We start from the raw sequence: 17,915 nt of genomic DNA, 5'->3' as shown, positions 1-17,915 counted from the left end.
CTGTCAATTGTCAGTTTCGAGCATCATAAGGGTCAATTTCAGCACATCTTCGGCACAACAACAGTCAATGAGAGAGGCTGAGTTGCAATTTGACATCCGTGCTTGATTCAAGAGGGACATAAGGCAAAAGGCAATTCTGGAACGGCGGCGCTTCTCACAGCAAGTCCGTCTGCAGCGATTGTTTGTGGCGACAGCCAACACATGTGGTCTGATTGGCATTACTATACAGATTTTCGAAGCGCCATATTATGATATCGAGATCGCCATGTTATAGCTCACCATGGCCACTGGAATGCGGTGCAGGTTGCGTCGGACCCGATGCTTGAAGAAAAGTTCCGTTGGTCAACAGACTCCAGGTCTTTTTCAGCTCTTCAAGGCCCACATCGAATCGAGCCCCCAGGAGCCAAGCAAGGAATAGCTGCGTCTTGTTAGTGTCATGCTCTGACTAGGAGGACTGTGGTGCTCACCATAGACCCTGACATGACCAACATCATCAACAATACTGCAGCAAATAAGAACAGGGTGTCTTTTCTGTTGTTGTCCGCTTCTCTCGCCGTCTCCCCCTTTGCTGCAATAGCTGCAAGAGCTGCACGACTCTCGTCAGCCCGAGCCTTGGCCAGGATCTCGTCCACCTTCTGGGATGGGAATATGGTTTCAATAAACTTTTCCACCTTTCCACACACGATGCTGATCTTCAAGAAATTGGGATCTTGTGGTCGGTTCTTCTTGCGGATGGAATGTAAATGTTTCCGAAACACCTGCGTTACCACCTGCAGATTCTGTGTCGATTCGATCATGAGTTGGCATGCTTCGCCCTTGGTGATCTTGATGTTGCGTTGGAACATGGCGTAATTCCTGAAGCAAAGATCCAGTGTGGCAATAGCCATGGATTGTGGGATGGCACAGAAATTGAACACACTCTGCTCCTTCAGCCCAGCCAGGTAGAAGAGGCAGTCGTCGGCATGTTCAAGCGCATTGAGGATCATATGCGTCTGGCAGCTCAGCGCCTTCTCTTTGTTTTCCGGCTTGAACAAGTCTTCGAACCGGTCGACGTATTTCGACCAGATCTCTCTAGGCCAGAATTTGCGCTTGTCGTCAAAGTCTTCGCGGATGTCTCGGATGATATTGACCTTTTGCAGGAAGAGCCCCATCGATTTGTGCAGCTGAGGTCTCTCCAGAAGGCCCGGATTGGCGAATTTGCTTTCCACAAAGATTCGGGTCAATCCTTCCCCAACAAGACCCGCCACATAATAGCAATAAAGGTCGTATTCTGCCACGGTGTTGACTCCGACTTCATTAAATTCAGCATTCAAGCAATAGTCCGCCATTCCATTTCCCATCTTCTGCGTGATATCTTTTATGACTTCTCTGTACGCAGGCTTTGTTTTTTTGAATTCTTCGATAATGTATCTGAAATTCACCAACAGATCACGGTCCTTTTCTTCAGGCCTGTTACCATCGAAATGCCAGCCATCGACTTCGAGGTTCGCATGGAAATTCCGCAGCAGGGGCTCTTTGGTCGTCGCAGGAATCGAGGTGTCATCTTCAATGGTGTCCAGGCCGCGAAGCACTAAATAGAAGAGGCAGATCGGTAACAGGAGTTCGGGGTGTAGTTCTTTAATGACAGCACTGAAACTCCGACTGGTCTTGTCTAGATACTCGAAACAGATCTTAGCAGCCTCCGTCTCCGTCGACTCGTTTCGCTCATGGACAGGGTTGTGCCACACTTTCCTGCAAGGCGTGAGCTGATGGTCGTCATCTGTATCCCGCCCGGACTGGACTCACCATTGAACAATTGAGCGCAACTCCTGAAAATGCACCAAATAGTACAGAATCTCCGTGGCTTTGGGCATTGTGAAGGTGATTCAAGCGGTATTCGAAATGATTTATATGGCGTTTGGGCGGTACCGAGGCTATTCAGCCGGGGCGAGGAATGAACGAATGATCTGGAGTGAATTTGACAGAATGAATGGCAAGAGAAGGTACAGTTGAAGGTGAGCGACTCCCTTCTCAGTTCATTGTCGCAGCGTGCAAGAGTCAGGAAGTTGTGTGGACGTGTGGAGATTGGAGCAACCGGGTGGCACGATTAATTCGAGTTCATGTTCCTCGGATTCTCGGCCAAGCTTGGAAGGAAGCAAGAGAAATAAATCCCTGGCTGCTGCAGAGTCCTAGGGACTACCCAGAGGCTAAGGAGGCAGCAGAAGGGGGCCCGATAAGCCCAAGTTCATACCTAGGGTGCCTAGGGGATGCCTAGAAGATCCTCTTGGAGCAGCCTAATCCGTAGTCCGCCGCCTATTCGCCGCCCATAGTTTTCGGCTGTTTGTTGAATGGTTGCAATTGGCTGCCGAGTAGTACTATACTAGTACAGAGCACACAGTACAGGTTACGTGTAAACCGAGTACCTAGCAGACAGCAATTTAGGCTCTTCAAGTTGGTAAATCGCAGTGTGGCTGGTGGTGGCTGTGATAAAAATAAATCCCTTGGACACATGAAAAAAGCGCAAACTCCACGATTTGCCTGCGGCCTATGACTTCACCGTGTCGATTGAGATTACTATATGACATTATTCCCCTGCAACGGGCGCACGCGGCTCAAGGCTGCCACAAATCTTCATCACCCACCACGCTCGCATCTCACCCGCTTCGACATTGATACTCTCGTCTGACCATTTTCCAAGCCAACCCCTCTATATTTCCATCTTCTCCCCCGGCCGCGAGTGCCAGTGTGAGCTTCCACGGTATCCGATCCGTCCACGAATCCATTCAAGAATCGTGGGATTGGCGTCAGCTTGACCCCGTCACCCAAAACCCAAAACAACGGTATCCTTTCCAATCGACGCGCGGGTTTCTAAGCAGCTACTTTAAGAAGAGCAGAGGGTTGTTCGTGGCACGATCACGTTCTCGAGCAAGCGAGGGAACGACACGGACGTAGCCGGAGATTTGTTGATTCCAGTTGGACCGCTCCGATCATGGTCGTCGACACATCATACTACGACATTCTGGGCGTCAAGCCCGACGCGTCAGAGCTGGAGATCAAAAAGGCCTACAGAAAGTTGGCCATCACCACGCATCCCGACAAAAACCCCGGCGATGAGACCGCGCACGCCCGGTTCCAGGCCGTCGGCGAGGCATACCAAGTGTTATCGAACAAGGAAACGCGGGCAGCCTACGACAAATATGGCAAGGACAAAGCCATGCCCAGTCAAGGGTTTGAGGATCCATCGGAGTTCTTCAGCATGATCTTTGGCGGGGACGCGTTCGTCGACCTGATTGGCGAACTGACACTGCTGAAGGATCTGACGCACACGATGGATGTCACGATGGAGCAGATGGAGGAGGAAGAGCTGGCCCGGAACGCCGAGGAGAAGCTGAACATCCACGACGAAAAGGAGAAGGAGGCCACAGCGGCGACCGCGGAGGGTCTCAGCGCGAAGGCGGCAGAGCCGGGACCCGGGCGATCAACTAGTTCTGCTACAGCAGAAACACGCACCGGCTCAACCACAACCTCACCTCATCCACCATCACCGTATGTTGCAGGAGAAGATGCATCCACATCCACATCCGCCGCCGCCACCGCCAGGTCTTCAGGGACCAGCACTCCGCAAAGAAGATATCTCGGCCAACAAGCCATCATGGATCGATCCGAGGAAGATGCTCGCATGGACGCGGCCGGATTGACGCAGGAGGAGAAGGACCTGCAGAAGAAGAAAAAGAAGGGCGGGCTGACCAAAGAACAGCGCGAGAAGCTCGAGGCGTATGAGCGGGAAAGGCGGAAACAGCGAGAAGAACGAGTCAACACCCTTGCGAAGAAGCTGATCGACCGCATCAGCGTATGGACCGAAACGGACAAGAACCCGGACGTGACCCGGGCGTTCCAAGAAAAGACGAAACTCGAGGTCGAGAACCTCAAGATGGAATCGTTCGGAATTGAAATCCTGCACGCCGTCGGCCAGACGTACCTCCAGAAAGCCACGTCGTTCCTCAAGTCCCAGAAGTTCCTCGGCATCTCCGGCTTCTTCTCGCGCCTGAAGGACAAGGGCACCCTGGCCAAGGAGACGTGGACCACGATCTCGACCGCCATCGACGCGCAGCTGACGATGGAAGAGATGGCCAAAATGGAAGAGAAGGGCGGCGCCGACTGGACGGACGAGAAGAAGGCCGAGTACGAGCGCAAAGTGACGGGCAAGATCCTGGCCGCCGCGTGGAGAGGCTCCAAGTTCGAGATCCAGAGTGTGCTGCGCGACGTCTGCGACAAGATCTTGAACGATAAGACCGTCAAGCTCGAGAAGCGGATCGAGCGTGCCCAGGCCCTGGTGCTGATGGGCACGATTTTCCAACAGGTGAGTTGCCAGTGCGACTCTTCACTCTTCTCCCCCGAAGAGCCATCTCCAACATCATACTTTAAAGAGAAATGTTCAGAGAACTAACGTGTTTGCCATCTCTAGGCCCAACGTGACCCAGACGAAGAAGGCGACTTTATGGCCTTTGAGCAGCTCATGGCCGAATCCATGAAGAAGCAGGAGAAGAAGAAGGACAAGGAGAAAAATAAGGACCACAAACACCACCATGGCCTCGGCCACGATCACAAGCGCAAAGAGTCTCCCTCGGCGACACCGGCCTCCTAGAGTCAGTCCCTCCTCTATTCCGGCAAAGGGCAAGGGCTTTTTGCTTTGGGTGCGTACCCGGTCGGTCAGCTGTGGCTTTCATGGCCATGCCGTCTCGTCTCTGTTCCTTCTAGCACGTAATCATCTCCACAACTACGACAGCGCGATCGGGCTCATAAGTTGGGAATTTGCACTTGGGAAGGGAGGGGCACGATACAGCGTTTGTTCAAGAGTTCTCTTTTTTTTTTGTTTGATACCAAGTCGAGATTCTTGCCAATGTAGTCTTGCTCTTCAAGATTTCCATTTCCACGCGCGGGAAGCTCGTCCATTGTTCAAGCTGTACAAATAGATGTGTGCTGGTGTGTCTCGCCCAGCATCTGCCTTTCTTCTCTATGAACCAACCACTTCGTGCCCAAGTCACCGTATAACAATCTACTCTTTCTCTGTTCCTGGCCTTTGGTAAAGACCACCAACCAACTGACAGCCAAGTATCTCTTCTCGGAATCTCCTTTCCGCCCCGAGTCCTGGTGCGGCAGAACCAAATAACATCCTCGCTATTATGGGTATCATGTGCACAAAACAAGAACATATGAAACCAAAGACAAGTCGGTAGGTGACATTCTCGAAGAGACGTTCCGATGCCGAATATCACGCAGACTCTCGGTTCGCCAACGCCGAGCATATCCGACTGTACCAGAAAAACAAAAAAACCCCCAATTGGGGTGTTTCTTCTTTCGCCAACCAATGCACCTTGGTCATAACATCGTAAAGGGGAGGGGTGACTAGTGTCGAGACTGCAGTCAAAAAGGCCGACCCCAGGAGAGAGCTCTAATCCGCTTCCCTGCCGTCAACGGCGGGATCCATCTTGTCTGTAATCTCTTGCAGAAGAGCAAGGCCTTTCGACTCGCTCGTGGGCAGGCCTATAGGGTCAACAAGGTCTTGAGCCATGTCAAGGTTGGCCTTGGCCAGGCCTGGGCTCAGAAGTCCCTGCCTACCGCCTTGTTCTCCGGCCCCATGCTCAAAGCCTCGTTCATCGAGTTCCTCGTCATGCAAGACTCGTCCTCCCAATTTGACATCGCCAATCCCTACCTTATAATCCAGCGCTCGGTTGCCGTCGCGGATGAGCTCTTCAGTACAGGTGAGGCAACGCTTGATACTCTGGCTGAGTTTCTGGGAATCGAGGAGGATCTGTTGATGTTTGGAAAGATCAAGCAGTAATCGCTTCTCGTCTCTGGCACGTTGTCTTGCTCGAGACGTCGGGCTTGCGAAAGAACTGGAGTCATTGGACACGAGCGATTCATCCTCGTCATCGAGATCATCCATGTCACTCTCTGGCTCGAGGTCGGAGAGCCCTGGTTCCTCCCCGTCGAGCTCGGCGACAGTGTCGAGGCTGTAGGCAGACTGGCCTGAGGCTGTCCTTGTGGTTGACGCCAGAGACAACCGTCCGGACCGGGACAGACGTCGATATCTCCGAAGCTCACCGCTTTGCTTTCGCAGTTCGCGCTCCAAGGTCTTATTGATGGCCAACAAAGATGAGTTCGATATCTCCAGATCGAGAACTTTCCGGTCGCGACGTGCATTGGCAGCATCATCGTTTTGGGGCTGGTTGGGAGATATTGCTTGGTCTGCGGCAGTATTCGAAGCGCTGGCCGACGCGATCATCGATTTCGTAGTTTCGGAGCAATCCACATCACTCGTGATGGATGTCGGCACGGTATTGGTGGAAGCCAAACTCGCAGACCTAGGGCTTACTATGTCAGAAGAGAGCAGGGTGGTGGCAATCCGCGGAGAGCCTGAGGGTGCAAGCCGGAGCTCCAGAGGCTGCGGACGTTCTGTCTGCTGGCCACTCATTCTTCTGACAGGCGCGCCATTCAGTGAGGCTGAGCTGATAGACTTCCTATGTCCTCCTTGGTGACTAGAGACAGGAGACACCGACGAGCCTGCTGCGCTCTTTGGTCGGTCTGGGGTCGGTCTGGGCGGTGCTGGAGGAGACGTGTTTTGACCTGGTTGAAGCTTTCGTGGCGATGATGGCGTCGCAACAAGCGGTCTGCGGATACGGTTTGGAGACTGAGGCGGACTCGGATGATCTGACCGATTTTCCACTTCTTGAGGATATCCTTTTGATATAGCTGGCCGACTTCCTGCTCCTGTTGTCGATATTTGAGGCAGTGTGGAAGGTTTCGGGGCAGCATGTTGTGGAATGTCGTCGGCCCGGAAGAATTTATCATCACGATTCGTATCCTCGCTTGCAGTGTTCGGTCCTGTCAATGACAGACCGGCCTCGCTATTTAGCAACGTCGGCGAGTCGACGAAAAAGTAGCCTCGACCGGGCGGAAAGCGAGGCCCTCCATCCATGCTCGGAGACCCGACGGAGGATTTGGCATCGTTGGCATGGAAGAACTTCGCAGATGTGCCTTTGTCGCTCTCTACCATGCTCTTTGTAGCGGAGATTCTCCTGTGAACCGTCACCACCGGTGTCCCTGCACTAGCCATCGTCTTTGCAGTGCTAATGCCCAGTCCTTGTGATTGACCCGTACCAGGTTTGAGAGCCTCTTTTCGAGCGCCTCCGCTTGAGGGTGCGCCATTGTTGGCATCTTTTAACGAAACCGGAGTCGAGGGGGACTCGGTACCGATCCGTGATAGCCTCGCTCCTGAGCGAGGCGTGATATTAACATTCAAAGGGGTTGTCGGTTGATCGGACTTCCCTGGGGATTTGGACCTCACGAAAGGCTCCCGGCGTGTAGACAAGGTGGGCGATGAGTGGGCAGAGCCCAGTACTCTCGGGGTCAACGGGGGTCTGACATGGCGGAAATTCGAACTCAGGGCAGGCGTGAGTGGTTTGGAGGGGTGTGTTTTCGGTTGTTTATCTGTCGGCATAGTCGGGAGCGGTGATCTTCGAGATCGAGCTGGAGGTTGTTGTGGCGGATTTCGCTCTCGCATGACAGCGACGGGTAGTGAATCGGTGCCAGGAGACTACCATTGTCGACGGCGGCGGGCAGCTGGCGAGGTGATGAGGGTGATCATATTCGGGGGGGAGGGGGAGGGGATGGGAGAAGTAGAGAAGTCCAAGACTAGGTAGAATTGTGGGATGTCAACAAGAAGATGTTCGAGAAGCCGGGGTGCACGGGCTGCGATGAGTGAGTGAGTGAGTGAGTGAGTGAGTGGTAGGGACCTCGATGTTTGCATCACCATCTGGTATCAACTACTGTGTACAGCTAATTAAAAGCAGACTGCCTCACTGGGATTAGTTGTAACCACTTATTAGTACCTACTACTATCTACCACTGTCCCTCTAAACACGAGATAACTGACACTACTCGATGACCCGTATAACGGCTTCTTTGACGCGTCCAACCGCGCTCATTACGGTTTCAAAACGGCTCCCCGCGTCATTCCATCTTCCATCAACTCACCATCCCACAACTCCCACACTAGTCATGTGTGTAAAGGCACCATGTTGACCGCCATATCCCTGCTGCGATGACCGTGAGTGATGCAGACGATATCTTGCTTCAAGATGTCGAACACACAGCTGCCAGCGGAGTCGCAGAAACGCCAAACAATGCCGAAGCGGCCGGTCCCCAGGCATCCCAACATCATTCCCTCAAACATCACCTCCTCGGTCCGTCCTTGACGAAAGCCGGGCAAGATGCAGTGGATCAAAAGAAGGTGTCTGAGATAATCTACGAAGCCTCCAAGGGCTCGAAATTCTTCAGCAATGAAGAGGCCAAGGACAAGAATTTGACAACAAAGATTGAACGGATTCTGCGACAGAAGGCTCAACTGGAGAAAATCGACTTGAGGGCTGACCTTCGTCGTGCGGACGATTACATTGCATCCCTTGAATTGTCACGAGACCTTTCACAGTATGTCGTCCACATTGACTGCGATGCGTTCTATGCCGCGGTGGAAGAAATCGATCGACCAGAACTCAAAAACGTTCCCATGGCCGTGGGGGTCGGTGTCTTGACCACCTGCAACTATGAGGCTCGGAAATACGGTTGTCGCAGTGCCATGGCCGGCTTTGTGGCGAAGAAGCTCTGTCCGCAGTTGATCTGTCTACCCATGAATTTCGACAAGTACACGGCCAAGGCGAAAGAGGTGAGGGCGATCCTGGCCGAATATGATCCTCGCTTCGAAAGCGCCAGTATCGACGAGGCATACTTGAATATCACCGAATATTGCATCTCCCACGATATCGACCCAGAGGCCGCCGTAGAGCAGCTCCGGAGAGAGGTTCACGAGAAGTGCCAGATCACAATATCCGCCGGCATCGCACCGAACGCAAAGCTGGCCAAGATATGCTCGAACAAGAACAAACCGAACGGGCAGTTCCGCATCCCGAACGATCGCAACGCCGTCATGTCCTTCATATCGGCACTGCCAGTGCGGAAAGTCAACGGCGTAGGACGCGTGTTCGAGCGAGAACTGGATGCGATCGGGATCAAGACCTGTGGAGACATCTATGCGTATCGTGGATACCTCCAGAGGCTGTTCGGCGAGAAGGCATTCCAATTTCTGATGCAAACTTCTCTAGGCCTCGGGCGGACAGCTGTACAGCCAGCGGATGAATACGAGCGGAAAAGCGTCGGCACCGAATCCACGTTCCGCGACATCAGCAGTAAACAAGAACTCCGGGAGAAACTGCGACATACGGCCGAAGAGTTGGAGAAAGACATGGCGCGTGTGAATGTGAAGGGGAGGACTCTGGTCTTGAAAGTGAAACTGCACACGTACGAGGTTTTCACTCGGCAAGTCGTGCCGCCAAAGGCGGTGCATCGTGCAGAAGACCTGTACAACTACAGTCTACCGATGCTGACCAAACTTGAAAAGGAGATACCAGAGTTCCGACTGCGGCTGCTGGGCCTGCGGTGCACCCATCTCGTCAGTACGAAGAAAGAGAGCACCGACTTCTTCCGCCGCAGGTTGACCAACAGCTCTTCCGGTGAGAAGTCCACCGACACCGACACCGATGCTGGACAGTGGGAGGTTTGGCCAGACTCCGAATTCGAAGAGGCCGCTCGCCAGGAGAGGCAAGAAGAAATGAACGAGATGGAACGTCTCAGTCAGGAACAACAAACCCAAGACCAATCCTCGTTCGACCAGGTCGCGGCACAGACCTCAACGGTGGACTGGCACGAGCCCTTTGGCCGATACAAGTACGGCAGCGAACCCAACTCTCCCGCAAAACTTTCGCGGCCGCGCAGCCAAGGCACCACGCCACCTAGAAAAGACGTGTCAGAGCAGCGGTGGGATTGTCCTATCTGCCAGCTCCCTCAACCGGCCAACGACCGCGACTTCAACAGCCACATTGACCTCTGCCTCTCGCGACAGACCATCAAGGAGGCTGTAGCGGAAGTTGAGGCGTCGACGGACCCCGGTCGCATCTCTCCCGAGATTACTGGAGCTGGAGGCGGAGCTGCTATTGGACACGGGTTGCCGACGAGGCCTCACTCCGCAAGTGGCACGAAGGTCAAAAGGAAGGCTGCTGCCATGAGCAGCATGTCTGCCAATTGTGATGCTGTCGGTGGCCGGAAGCAGAAGAGATTGTTCTTTACGTGAGCGGTTCGTTGCACCTCAACATGGCGTAGCTTAGCGACAACTTCTTCTATTGGATTGAAGAAGGTACGAAATATAGAGTAACGTCAAGTGGAGGAAGGAAATGTCTTTCTTTCCACAATGAGAAACGGTGAATGTACAGCATATAAAGTTGTGTCCTTTCTTTCATCGGTGGCTGGGCATAGATCTGCCCTCGATGCCTCCCCCGAAATAAGTGTTTTGACTGTATTACTCTATACAGCCAATGCCCACATTGTGATACCTACCGTAGGTATATAAACATCCTCCTAGACTCCCTGAACAGGGTCTGTTCCAAGACAATCAACAAAATCCTTGATTCTATGCACTTCGGCCGCAAATCACCTTCCTCATATATTGCGCCACGCAATGCACTCAAACAATCTCCCGAAGCCTCAGGGTAACCACCATGCAAGATTTCCCCTGTTCCATACAATCAATCATCGCTCGCTCTTCGCTTGGGTCGCCCGAGCTCATCATCCTCATTGCCCGGGACGAAGTCGTCCTCGTCGTCCTCGAACACTTTGTCCGAGTCCTCTTCCCGCTTGACTTGCTCTTCCTTCATCTCCCGGTACGTGGCAAAGCTCAACATGCAGAAAGCGACAATGATCAGCGCACCGCCTGCTAGTGCGGCCGAGCTGAGCGGCTTGCCCGTGATCAGCCAGTCCGTGATCCCGACGAGGAAAATCGTCAAGAGCGACGCAACGGAGCTGAGTACAGGAGACGTGAGAGACATGAGGACGAGGAAGGAGCCAGAGAAGACGGCGTTGGAAAGCGTGGAGATGGCAAGCAGGCCTGCAGTCCGGCCGGTGGGCAGCTCAAATCGTTCCAGACCTGTAATGTGCAGAATCGGCAGAGGGATCCAGAGAACTAGAAGCGTGAAAAGCCCGACCATGCTGCCGAAGGTGTTGGCGAAGATCATGCCTCGGCCCGGAGAAGTGCCTTCCGGCGGACATGCGAAGCGCTTGTAGAGGACCTCGTAGAGGCCGTAAGCGACAGACCCGAGGCCAATTATGATATTGCCGAGGAGTTTGGTGCTGAAGCCCTGCTCTGCGCCTGGGTTCGAAGTCCCAGGGCCCGGCGTCGAATCATCTTTGTCGCCGTACGCGACAATCAGAACCCCGATGATAGCCAGGCCGACAGAAAAGGCCTTGTCGAAGCGCAGTCTATCGTTCAGAAGCATAATTGAAAAGACGTAGGCGAAGAAGGCTGAGCAGTTGTAGATGGCCGTCAAATCGGAAGGAGACGTCAAATTGACAGCCACGTACCATGAGCCGCCGGCCATGGTGAGGAAGGTCGTGATGAAGGCTGTCGCCTTGATCATATAGGGCCAGGGCGAAACCGACGCGGCGGCAGGCGACAGATAGAGTTCTTGGGACTGGACCATCTGAGCAGTAGACTTCAGGAGGTACTTATGGCGACGCCAGAACGCAGGCCAGGAGATCTTCCGCTTTTGAATTCGAATGACAAGAAGCTGGAAAGGCCACAGAAACACCCAGGAGCCATGCGTGAAATACATCATGCAGTACGCCTTGTCCCATTTCAATTCGTGCTGGATATAGACCGCGGTCTCGGTCTGCACCACAAACGTGATCAGAGAGAGAACCAGAAAGAAGGAGGCATAGATATATTTCCGCCGCACCACGTCCTCGGGTTGCGCATATGTCGGTGATCTGGACCGGAACGTGCTTCTTCGTGACGCGAATGGAGATCTGCTCGACCCAGCAAGCCTGGGACTCTGTGGCCGTCCCCGAATGAGCGATTTGTCTTCTCCCAGTAACGGTAAATGTGCCTGTGGCCCGGAGGGCCGATGCATCGAAGGCTTCACCGCCATCTCGTCGTCTGAAGGATCCAGATCCTGCTCTTCATCGAAAAGGAGGCGGTCTTGGTGCCGTCTTGCATGGGACTCGTCCTTGACGGTGGGCTGTAACGAGGAGATACGCAAGGGGCTTCGAGCACGGCCGGAGGGTTTGTGGGCGCCTGTAAACGGAGGGAGAGGCGACTCGGTGCCGGAAGGGGTAAAGACAATGTCGCCAACATTCGAGTCGCTGCTATCTGAAGTTGTCATCCACGCGGTCAAGGAGGGAAGCGTCACCAGGCGTGGTCTGGTCAGGCGTGGGGGCTTGGGGGAAGAAAAGGACAGAGTCCAGCACCGTCAACGCGAACACGAATAGATGATCGGCCTGGGGTGTGTCGGTGGAGCCCGGTGCTTCTTTAGTCGTGCAAAAGCAGAGACGGCGTGAATGTCATCTGCGAGTATATCATCAGAGTTGTAGCCCAGGTTCTGACAGCCGGCTAATAACGAACGAGCATTTGTGAACGGGTTTGGCAATGATGCCGAGCAAATGAAGATTGCAGCGTCCGCGTAACGAGCCTCAACTTGGACACCACGAACCCAGTCGAACCCATGCACATTGTGGCATGCATCATTGCATCAATTACATCGCGTCTGTCTGATGGCCGCACCCTGAGATTGCGGGATGACAGTAGCGCTTCGCAGTAACAAACCCGCGGGGACATTCACGGCGGAGCATTGATTGCAATGTGGCAATTTGCGTCTTGTCTCGAAGCCTCGAAGCCTCAGCCTTGTCCAATGCTAGAGGTCTACTATTGAGGAGTGCAACTGCTGTACCATCTCTGCAAGTCGATACTCCTCCTCGATATACCCTGACCGTTGCAAGGTCTTCCCGTAAACAAGATGAACTGCTCGGCATGTTGTGCGATGCCATATCTCTCTTTCGGACTACTGCGTACCAACCGAACCACCGCTAGCACTCGACCACCACTGGAGTGGCGTCATCTAAACATTGGACCATATTTCGACCGTTATAGTGGACAAGGCGGAGACTTGCCGGAGGGGCACTGCAGTGATTGATGAAATGTCCAGATACTAGGCGTTTTCTCCGGGCTTTGAGTCCACAACAAGAATCCTTTATCTATAGAGGACTAGAACGCTGGAAGTGTTGTAATTCTTCTGTTCTTCTGTTCTATGCTTCGACACAGTACTACGACGCTTTCGAGTACTCAGTACCTAGCACCCTCCCAATCTCCCGCCTATCCTCTTTAACGCACCAGATTCCTCATCCTCGGCCGTCGCGATGCCCCTCATCCCGTCAACGATGACGATGGGTTCGAAGCCACGCGTGATCCTGGGGTTGATGACCTTCGGGCCCCCAGGCACGGAAGCCAAGGGCGCCCGGATCACCTCGCTGGACGAGTTCAACAAGAGCCTCGACTACCTACAATCGCAGGGCTACAACGAAGTAGACACCGCGCGGATGTATGTTGGCGGCGACCAGGAAGGCTTCACGCGCGAAGCAAAGTGGAAAGAGCGCGGGCTGACGCTGGCGACAAAGTGCTACCCCGCGGAGCCCGGTGGCCATAAGCCCGCGCAGCTGCGCGCCACGTTGGAGAAGAGCCTGAAGGAGCTGGGCACCGACACGGTGGATATCTTCTATCTGCATGCGCCGGACCGGAGCGTGCCTTTTGTGGAAACGTTGGGGGAGTGCGACGCCTTGTTCAAGGAGGGCAAGTTCGTCCAGCTGGGTCTGAGCAACTATGCCGCCTGGGAGGTCGCCGAGATCTGGAACATCGCCAATGAAAGAGGCTGGGTCAAGCCGACCATCTACCAGGCCATGTATAATGCGCTCACTAGGTCCATTGAGGTCGAGTTGCTCCCGTGCTGCAGGAAGTGAGTGCACTCTGGACTGTGCCGTCAAGGCGTTCGCAGCCTTGCGAGCCACTGCCGCTGTGGGGATATCCTGCTGACATTGAGTACAGATACGGTCTGGATGTGGTGATCTACAATCCGGTATGTCTATCTCCAATGCCAACCATGCTCCTGACACATTGCTAACCCTCTCACCAGCTTGCCGGTGGCGTCTTCAGTGGAAAGTACAAGTCGAAATCCGAAATACCTGCGGAAGGACGATTCGCCAATGTCAACGAACGGCAAGGCAAGGTACGTACAGCGCATCGTGCCGCAAAGCCACACCTCTTGATAGCACCTGTTGCGCCTTAATTGCCACTCAAACACTGCCTCAAAGAGTGACGCAAGAGTTGGCAGGGTAAATAGAGCGTGCTTCTCTTCTTCTACATCTCGATCAATCCCACCATCCAGTCAGATTGGCTTGTCGACTTTTTACACTCCAACCAAAGAAAGCTAACAGTATCCCTTCCTGAACAGATGTACAGAGAACGCTATTTCCATGACACGACGTTCTCGGCTCTCCAGCACCTTGAACCCGTGGTCAAGCAACACAACCTCACACTCGTGGAAACCGCGCTGCGATGGTGCGTGCACCACTCCCTCCTGAAATTGGCCAGCCAGGGCGGCAACGACGGCATCATCATCGGCGTCAGCAGTCTGAGCCAGTTGCAGCAGAACCTGGCGGACCTGGAGAAAGGGCCATTGCCGGACGAGGTGGTGAAGGTGTTGGATGAGGCTTGGGAGCTTTATCTCAAGGGAAAAGAGCCCACTTATTGGCGGTGATAGGTCCACCAAGAAAAGTTCCACTGCCCTCATGCCTCGGTCACCAGAGCAAGGCGTGAAGCCTAGCAACAGGTGGCTGTCCTCGCTGTGGATGCAGTGTGGAACAACCTCCATTGAACCGAAAGAGGGGATCGCGAACATGTCTGCCCGAGCCCATGGAGGGAGGACTACGGCCGCAGATTGTGGACGTAGTGTACCAACGACACTTGAGGGCATAGACTATGCCAGAACTGGGTACATAGCATAAAATTACGGCGGGAGACGAGTTTAGGAAGGTGTGTCTTCGCCCAATGTTTACCAAGGTAGTCCATGCTAGGAAGTCGAATCAAACGCCTACTTCTCAATAACCCACTCTGGGTTCAGGGGTCGGGTTTTGGATCCAGGGGCTACAGCCTTGTCCGCCTGGCACCGAACAGTGTGACATTTCCCGCCTTGAAGCCCATGTATTCGTTACAACTAATGCACACAATTCTGTGTTTCCCCCGCCCTGGAACTTTCTGTCGTTGAGTCGCCATGGTCATATCTGAGCAAGAAGACAGACAGCCCTCTACAACCCTATCTAGCGCTACGGCCATTAACTCATTTTATTACTGCCCTCTGCCACGCGCACCCCTGCCTCTGCGGGCCTTCGAGCCAAACCGGAACTTCAGATCATCGCTGTCATCATCGTCACTATCTTTCTCGTGGATGACGGTGACAGGCAGCGTCTTCTGCCGTTTCGCCTCCCTAGTACTTGTGAGCGAACCCGCAGCTCTCTTCCCGAACGTCGAAGCAGTGTTGGCGGTCGATGCTGCCACCTGAGATCGCCTCTGCGATGTGGGGTGGTCGGCTCCTGCTCGTACAGTAGACGCCTGACTCCTGTCATCGGCACGCGTCCTTCTGGGCGTGTCTGGGTCGATATCGTAGTGCACAATCTCAGCTGCCTCACGCCGAAGTCGGGTCATGGTTGGGCTCGTTGAAGCGGGATGGTCTGGAGCTCCGCCAAAACTGCCATCGTCGTCGTCGTTGTCCTCCTCATCATCATCAGAAACGGCCCTCATTCCTGACGATCTGGTTCCACTTGAGCGCTGCGTCTGACTTTGGGTTCTTTGACTCCGGGCTTCTTCTTTCTTTTTTCGTTCCTTCTCTCGCTCCTTTTCTTCCTGCGTTTTCTCCCAGTACTGCTCACCAAGCCCATACGTATTGCCCTTGACCTCGACAAGCGGTATAATGACCTTTCTGGCATGGCCCCTTCGTTGTGGCGCCTCGCCCTTTCTGCGGAAACCTTTGAAATTCTTTCGGCCGTTCCATCTCGGGTCCCAGTTCTCACCGTGCTCGCCGTTGGTTCTGATAGTCTGTTTGGATTTGTTTCGTACGGGAAGCTCCATTGTGACAATTGTAACGAGATTCGCCGGCGCCCTATCCTCAATGGAGGTCGGCCCAGTTTCCAGCTCCTCTTCCTCTCTCCGCGCAGCTTTTTCCTTTTCTTCCCTTTGCGCCTTGACAATCTCGCGCACATCAATCTCTGGATCTTTCTTCACTCTCTCCACTGCAGCTCGCCGTGAGCTAGCGTTGCCCGCATCTCCAACTGTACCATTCGCTTCCGCTTCGGCAACCTTTCGTCGCTTGAAGGCCGTGGCTGCTGGAAGGAGATCATTGATTTCTTCAGCAAATGTATCTCTCGGCTCTTCAGATGGAGAACGTAAACGTTTCCTCGCGGTCGGCTCCGGTTCTTCTTTTACCGTCGATGACTGCACGCGCATCGTCGGTTCGGGGTCACTTTCCGGGTCAGACGCCTCCTGTTCTTCGTCATCATCATAATCACCGATGGCATCAGGATCGAAGCCGTCATCAAAGTTCTTGAATCGGCTAGCTTGTGTAAAGCGAGGGCCTGAAAACGGGCGTGTCGACCTCTGTTCGGTAGTGCTGGTTTGAGACGCACCCTGGGCGGGAGGTTGAGAAGACACAGGATCTGAAACAGAGTTGACTCTTGGTTGCGGTCCCGAACCTGCCCGTGACTGTCCATTCTCCAGTCTCTGAGATGGGCGGCCAACAGCCTCGCGGGCTTCGGAGGACTTTTGTGTAGCAATCGGGTTTACCACCGAAGCCGGGGGAGCTCTTATCCCATCAGTGGTGCTCTCAAAAGGGATGCTCTGCTGCAGTAAACTGGCATCGTTCGCCAATATCGCGTCTAGAAACTCCGATTGGTCGATTGCTCGTTGATCCATCTTCAAGGCAATCTCATTGATCAGGGTGTTTGTCCAGTCATGCATCTCGTCTTTCCCCTGCCATCGCACCAGAATGACTCTAACGTTCGCCCAACCATTGTTATCATCTGGTCGCTTGTTGCCGGCAGCATGTTGTAGAAATTCCATCAGTTCTGCTGCTGTCGTTTCGCCGTTGTTCACTTTAAATAACAGTGCTTTACCATGACCACTGCTGATGACAGGGAGAAGATTGTCGTACTGAGTTTGGTCACCAAAGACGAATGTGTAGCCTTCAAAAACGGTCTCACGTGATGGATCAGGCTGGTATGCTTCCGCTGGTCGGATGGTGGGCTCTCTCCCCGGAGGAGGCAAGTGATCTTTCGGATCAGGCCATGCACTATCAAAGTCGGTCTCCAGCAGGGAAAGGTTCTCTTCCTGGCTCAAGTTCGTGGGCGTGGCCGCATATTCCAAGGCGTCAAGGTACGACTCCGCCACCAAGAATTTTCCTGTGACCAATGCCAGCAAGCCCTTTGCGGTGTTCCTCTTGTTTGCCACCACGTGTGTTGTATGCTCAGGAACAAAGTCGCCAATGGCCTTGATGTCCAGACCTTGAACCTTGGTTTGTTTGGCTTTAAGGATGCCAGACTTGATCTCCTTCTTGAGGAGGTTGAACGTGAGCACACATGGTTGCCATCTTATAATGATTTCATGAGGACAGGTTCCAGGCCGGATCGAGTTCTCTTCGCTCTTCAATTCCTTCGAAGTTCCCTTGATGATTTCCCCGTTGATGGCAGTACCACTCTTGGATTTCTGATCCAGGATTCTGATCGTCGTCCGGGCATGTATGTGTGCCACATCTCCTTCTTTGACCGCATCTACCTCTATGATAAAATGCTTCCTTGAAACAGTCTTGTGGTCGATGGCAAACTGGACTCCTTCTCTCTTTACCCGACCAAAGAGGTATTTCTGCCCAGGCTTGAGCCACATACGTTTTCCTTGGAGGAAGTCGTCATTAGATTCGAGGATCCACATTGCAAGGACATGGCAGACGATAGAA

The 17,915-nt window shown here is 53.7% G+C and overlaps 7 protein-coding genes across 7 annotated transcripts; 3 read left to right on the top strand and 4 right to left on the bottom strand.

The window, feature by feature from the left end:
* Positions 1 to 268: 268 nt before the first annotated feature.
* On the bottom strand, positions 269 to 1,853 carry A1O1_01160 (farnesyl-diphosphate farnesyltransferase; the record flags this gene model as incomplete). The annotated part of the gene is made up of 3 exons (XM_007722073.1): positions 269 to 418; positions 468 to 1,731; positions 1,786 to 1,853. The coding sequence occupies 3 exons, from the start codon at positions 1,851 to 1,853 to the stop codon at positions 269 to 271; spliced, it is 1,482 nt and encodes a 493-aa protein (XP_007720263.1).
* A 1,115-nt stretch (positions 1,854 to 2,968) lies between these two features.
* A1O1_01159 (uncharacterized protein) lies at positions 2,969 to 4,624 on the top strand (the record flags this gene model as incomplete). Its single annotated transcript, XM_007722072.1, has 2 exons — positions 2,969 to 4,339; positions 4,445 to 4,624. The coding sequence occupies 2 exons, from the start codon at positions 2,969 to 2,971 to the stop codon at positions 4,622 to 4,624; spliced, it is 1,551 nt and encodes a 516-aa protein (XP_007720262.1).
* Positions 4,625 to 5,431: 807 nt separating this feature from the next.
* Positions 5,432 to 7,480, bottom strand: A1O1_01158 (uncharacterized protein; the record flags this gene model as incomplete). Its single annotated transcript, XM_007722071.1, has 1 exon — positions 5,432 to 7,480. One exon carries the CDS (start codon positions 7,478 to 7,480, stop codon positions 5,432 to 5,434), a length of 2,049 nt encoding a protein of 682 aa, XP_007720261.1.
* Positions 7,481 to 8,083: 603 nt separating this feature from the next.
* Positions 8,084 to 10,165, top strand: A1O1_01157 (DNA polymerase kappa subunit; the record flags this gene model as incomplete). The annotated part of the gene is made up of 1 exon (XM_007722070.1): positions 8,084 to 10,165. The coding sequence occupies one exon, from the start codon at positions 8,084 to 8,086 to the stop codon at positions 10,163 to 10,165; it is 2,082 nt and encodes a 693-aa protein (XP_007720260.1).
* A 451-nt stretch (positions 10,166 to 10,616) lies between these two features.
* A1O1_01156 (uncharacterized protein) lies at positions 10,617 to 12,248 on the bottom strand (the record flags this gene model as incomplete). Its single annotated transcript, XM_007722069.1, has 1 exon — positions 10,617 to 12,248. The coding sequence occupies one exon, from the start codon at positions 12,246 to 12,248 to the stop codon at positions 10,617 to 10,619; it is 1,632 nt and encodes a 543-aa protein (XP_007720259.1).
* A 1,030-nt stretch (positions 12,249 to 13,278) lies between these two features.
* A1O1_01155 (uncharacterized protein) lies at positions 13,279 to 14,672 on the top strand (the record flags this gene model as incomplete). The annotated part of the gene is made up of 4 exons (XM_007722068.1): positions 13,279 to 13,871; positions 13,961 to 13,991; positions 14,049 to 14,141; positions 14,367 to 14,672. 4 exons carry the CDS (start codon positions 13,279 to 13,281, stop codon positions 14,670 to 14,672), a joined length of 1,023 nt encoding a protein of 340 aa, XP_007720258.1.
* Positions 14,673 to 15,259: 587 nt separating this feature from the next.
* On the bottom strand, positions 15,260 to 17,890 carry A1O1_01154 (uncharacterized protein; the record flags this gene model as incomplete). Its single annotated transcript, XM_007722067.1, has 1 exon — positions 15,260 to 17,890. The coding sequence occupies one exon, from the start codon at positions 17,888 to 17,890 to the stop codon at positions 15,260 to 15,262; it is 2,631 nt and encodes an 876-aa protein (XP_007720257.1).
* Positions 17,891 to 17,915: the final 25 nt, after the last annotated feature.

Source organism: Capronia coronata (genome assembly GCF_000585585.1).
Source record: "Capronia coronata CBS 617.96 chromosome Unknown acBCG-supercont1.1, whole genome shotgun sequence".
NCBI classification, from domain to species: domain Eukaryota; kingdom Fungi; phylum Ascomycota; class Eurotiomycetes; order Chaetothyriales; family Herpotrichiellaceae; genus Capronia; species Capronia coronata.
The sequence above is the reverse complement of the archived record's forward strand: the minus strand, read 5'-3'. Positions and strand labels throughout refer to the sequence as shown.